This window comes from Cariama cristata, unplaced genomic scaffold, assembly GCF_000690535.1.
Source record: "Cariama cristata isolate BGI_N322 unplaced genomic scaffold, ASM69053v1 scaffold9061, whole genome shotgun sequence".
NCBI lineage: Eukaryota > Metazoa > Chordata > Aves > Cariamiformes > Cariamidae > Cariama > Cariama cristata.
In genome coordinates, this window is record NW_009598662.1 from 1 (window position 1) to 3,931 (window position 3,931).

At 45.3% G+C, this 3,931-nt stretch overlaps 1 protein-coding gene across 1 annotated transcript in view; it reads right to left on the reverse strand.

Moving 5' to 3' along the window:
- Window positions 1-225: 225 nt before the first annotated feature.
- Window positions 226-3,931, reverse strand: part of LOC104168704 (calcium/calmodulin-dependent protein kinase type 1D) — a gene marked incomplete at its 5' end in the record, with an annotated part of 41,209 nt that continues 37,503 nt past the window's right edge. The window contains one exon of the mRNA XM_009709379.1: window positions 226-347. Coding sequence (XP_009707681.1) covers window positions 226-347 — 122 coding nt within the window. The remainder of the gene's footprint in view (window positions 348-3,931) is intronic.

Below are 3,931 nucleotides of genomic sequence, written 5' to 3' on the forward strand. Positions count from 1 at the left end.
TATATATGTATATATATATGTACAGCACCAGAGACTGTTAGATCCATTCCCCCTGGAGTCATTGCAGTTTGTGATAAATGAAACATTTCAGAATTGCAGTATAAAATATGGCCATAAAAAAATCTTCTTTCTTCTAGTCCTTCGCTGAGCGTGCACCGCAGGGTGGGATCGCGCAGAGGCAACCTGCCAGCCCAGCCGCCTGCCCGCTCCTCGCCGCCCCGGCTCTCACTTGCTCCCTGTGTGCACTGTGGTCACTGTGGTGGGTCTGGGTCTCCGGTTCCCTCCTACTGCAGAAACGCCTGAAGAAGCAGATGAAACAAAACTACAGAGAGTGGATGGAGACATACCTAAAAGGAAAGCCAGAAACACAGTTAGAAATGTTATTTTTGGAGGCAGGAAAGTGGGCAAAGCTGAGTTTCTTTCGTAGTACACTACACAACGGAGGGGACCATGGCTGGAGATGGTGCTCCTACTCTTCCCGCAGCGGTGGGTTGGCTGGGTACCTCCACGGGGCATCTTCTGCCCTCCTGGTCCATGGCCATTTGCCTACTGCCGCCACCAGCAGTTGTATATGCATGTCGCAATGAATAAACGTCCAGCTTTGGTACCTGTTCAACCAGACCGATTCCATGTTTCTGGGGCTGAAGACAAAGAGTTGTGGGATTCAAAAATCCCTCCAGCATTGTACTTGTTCAGAATAATTTTCCTCGTGGGCATGTTAAAGATGATTAAACTTCTCATCATGACCATCTAGCTAAATGAATAGACTGCGCACCTGGACTAAAAAAATTTCCCCAGGCATCCTGCAAAGCTGCTGATAAAAAAAGTACAGTGGGTCAAATTTGTTGCTGAGTTCCAGTGAACCTAGAGGGAATGTAAATTTGTGTGACTTAGACATCATTCTAGTGACAGCTTATGTCACTCCAGGTTTTGCTGGTGTGTCTCCAGGACTTCCAGCTAAGAGAAGTAAGTTGATGTAGGTTGAGTATCTGGACTCAAAATTTACCCAGGCAGTTCCTTTTGAACTAACTGAAGACTTCTCACAGATATCTTTTGTTAAATGAAGGTGTTTTAGCTAAATTAAAATGCTTATAGAAAGCATCCACTTCCAGTGAACCCTCCACCACAGCTTTCAAAAAACCCCAACCCTCCAAAGCATAACCCCTGAATACCCGAAGTAGGCCGGGTTTTCAATGACAGATTCAAGATTTTGCTATTCCAGCACAACATCAGTGGTTTCTATGGAAAGCTTTAATGAAGAGAAATAAAATATATCCTTGCCAGAGCTTCCCACAGATGAACTACCCCTCTCCCAGCAGCTGTTGAGACCCAACAGGGGAGATCCTTAGACTTTGCCGTCACGTGCAGCTCTCCCTGCAGTTTGGCAGCCTGGTAGGCACTGATGTGCAAAGGTAACTCCGATGCAACAAAAGCTGCTGAATGGGGACCTGGCATGGGCACCTGGCTCTGACAAGATGCAGGCTCAGAGTGATTAGAAATACAGTTCATTTTTCCAGCCTGATGAATAAAGGATGGCTGAAACCTGTGTTAATATATTCTCAGACTGGAGTTTGACATGGTCCCTTGACTACTCAGGATCTTTTTGATGCTTGTTACGACTTTTAACTACTTTTTCATGCTTCAACGTGGCATTTCAACCTCAGGGATGACTATACTGTACCTATACTCAGCCACATCCCCTTTCCCAGCAGTATTGACATTTGACACCTTGGCTTCATGCTGCAATTTATCTATTACCATAAAAATACAGATATCTAGGTCCTGTAACCAATCTAGGCAGTCCAATCATGTCTAAACAGAATAAAGCAGGCACGGACTGAGAATCAGGCCAATACACTTGAGAAATCCCTAGTGATTGACTTGAACTTTCCTGTCAGGAAGCATAATCCAGCCTAATGCATCATCCCAGCTCTACCCTAGTACAGAGAACAGAATTAGGATGCAGCCTGACATAACCTGCTCTCAGGCAAAGGCTGTATTTAATTGTCTTCAATGATGTGAAATTGCTGCATTTGAAATTATTTGGAGAGCTCATTGAACGTCTATTAATAGCATTAGGCAGTATTATATTTTGTAATGGTGGCACAGCTGTTTCATGTAACTTCCTGCACGGGATCTTTCTTGTGCAAGAAATCTGTCCCCAGAGAAAACCACGGAGAAAGAAAGAGGCAGGACAGAGACCTCAGAGGTTTCCTTTTTCCCAACGGGAGGTACTTGATGGAGTGCATTCGATATGTCAGTTCCCTCTTAATGTCACTCCTTGTATTTGCTGCTGGCTCTCCTCACTGGTTCTCTGGGGCTCCAGCATCTCCTAACTTTCATTAATTTCTTCGAGGAAGGGAAGTTCTTCTGTATTGTCTGCCAAGCTGGACTTAACCTGGGATGCTTGGAAATCTTTTGATACTTTTCTGCCTCATATTTCTGACATGAAAAAAACTTGCCCTATCTTAATACATCTGGTTTTATCCTTCATATCCTGGCTGACTTCTCCACCACTGCAAAATATGGTCGGATTCTGTACAGGGACCTGCTGGATTCCGTAGCGGTTAAACAGACTTTGCTCTCTTTCCATCCTTCTTGTTCACAGATGTTTTTCCATTACTATTCAGACTACTTAATGCTATTAATTAACACCATTTGAGATTAATCAAATGGATGGATGGAGATTAATCACCCACCAATTTAACAGCAAAGCATGCCATTAGATATTCTAGACCTAACTGGGGTCCAGCTTAACCATACTGCAGCAGGAACCAAATTAAATGTGCATTTCTCGCCTGTAAGGGGGTTTCTACCTCGCTGCATTGCCAGTGCATGGTTGGAAGTGCTTTGCAGCCAGTCAGCTCTGCATCGCTCCTTTGCAGGTGCCAGATGTGTGCCAGGAGCACAGCGTTGCTTTTTTGGCAGCAGCTGTAGGATTTGGCACTAGGCATTGCAAACCGGGCACTGGGCGTGAATCCCCATCAGGCCCGCTATGCAGAGGGAAGGGGCTTTTCTCTGGCTTAGCCACAGCACAGTCCGGGAAAAACATCTCACGCAGAGCCCAGAAGGCAGATCCCACCCCAGCTGTGAGGGAAACCGTGCCCGTGACAGCAAGAGAAACCATGGCTTCTATACAGAGCTGAGGGGACTGCGGCTGGTGGCATGTTCTCGTCAAGGAGCAGAGGTTGGCAGGCAGGGGTGGCAGAGGCAGACAGCAGTGCCATCCAAAATTCATCCTGAATAGCAGGTGCTTTTAGTTCCATAACAGTGCGGGGTATGGTCTGGAAATGACCACTTCAGTCCCCAGTGAAGTAAGCGCTGACTTGCAATACCATAAGCTACTAGCATTCCTTTTTGGTGCCGCACCTTAAAATAATCTTTTCTAATTGTACAGACCACATCCCTCCACTTTATGATAAAAAAAATCTCTACAGATGGACAGAAGGGAATAAAAGAAATGCTCAGAAGCCAGAGATTAAACAGGATTCATTGCAAAGGATGCATTTCTGTCTTCTGAATGATCCCTTTGCTGCCATGTCTCCTTCCCTGGCATTCAGAAAAAACATATATATCCCAAGCATCTGACTCCATCGGGCAGCTTGCAAATCTCAATCATAGAGTATAACAAACAAGGCAGTGGGCCAAGTCCCATTGTCGTACACAGAGCCTGAGTCCTGCTCAGACAAACGAGCCTCTTCGTACAGGAACTTCATTTGGCCTGGGAAGAGGGAAGCTGGGTCAGACTGGCAGGTTCAGTCTCCTCCATGGAAAATGGAAATGGAAAGTAAGCCAATTTTTACAGAAAAATGTCTTATCTCAATACTGGGAACTCAAACATAAACAGTTTGAGTAAAGTCTTTCAGTGTTCAACCAAATACAAAACTTTTTTGCTGTGAGGGTCTGGATCTTTTTCCCAAGTGAAAGCCCT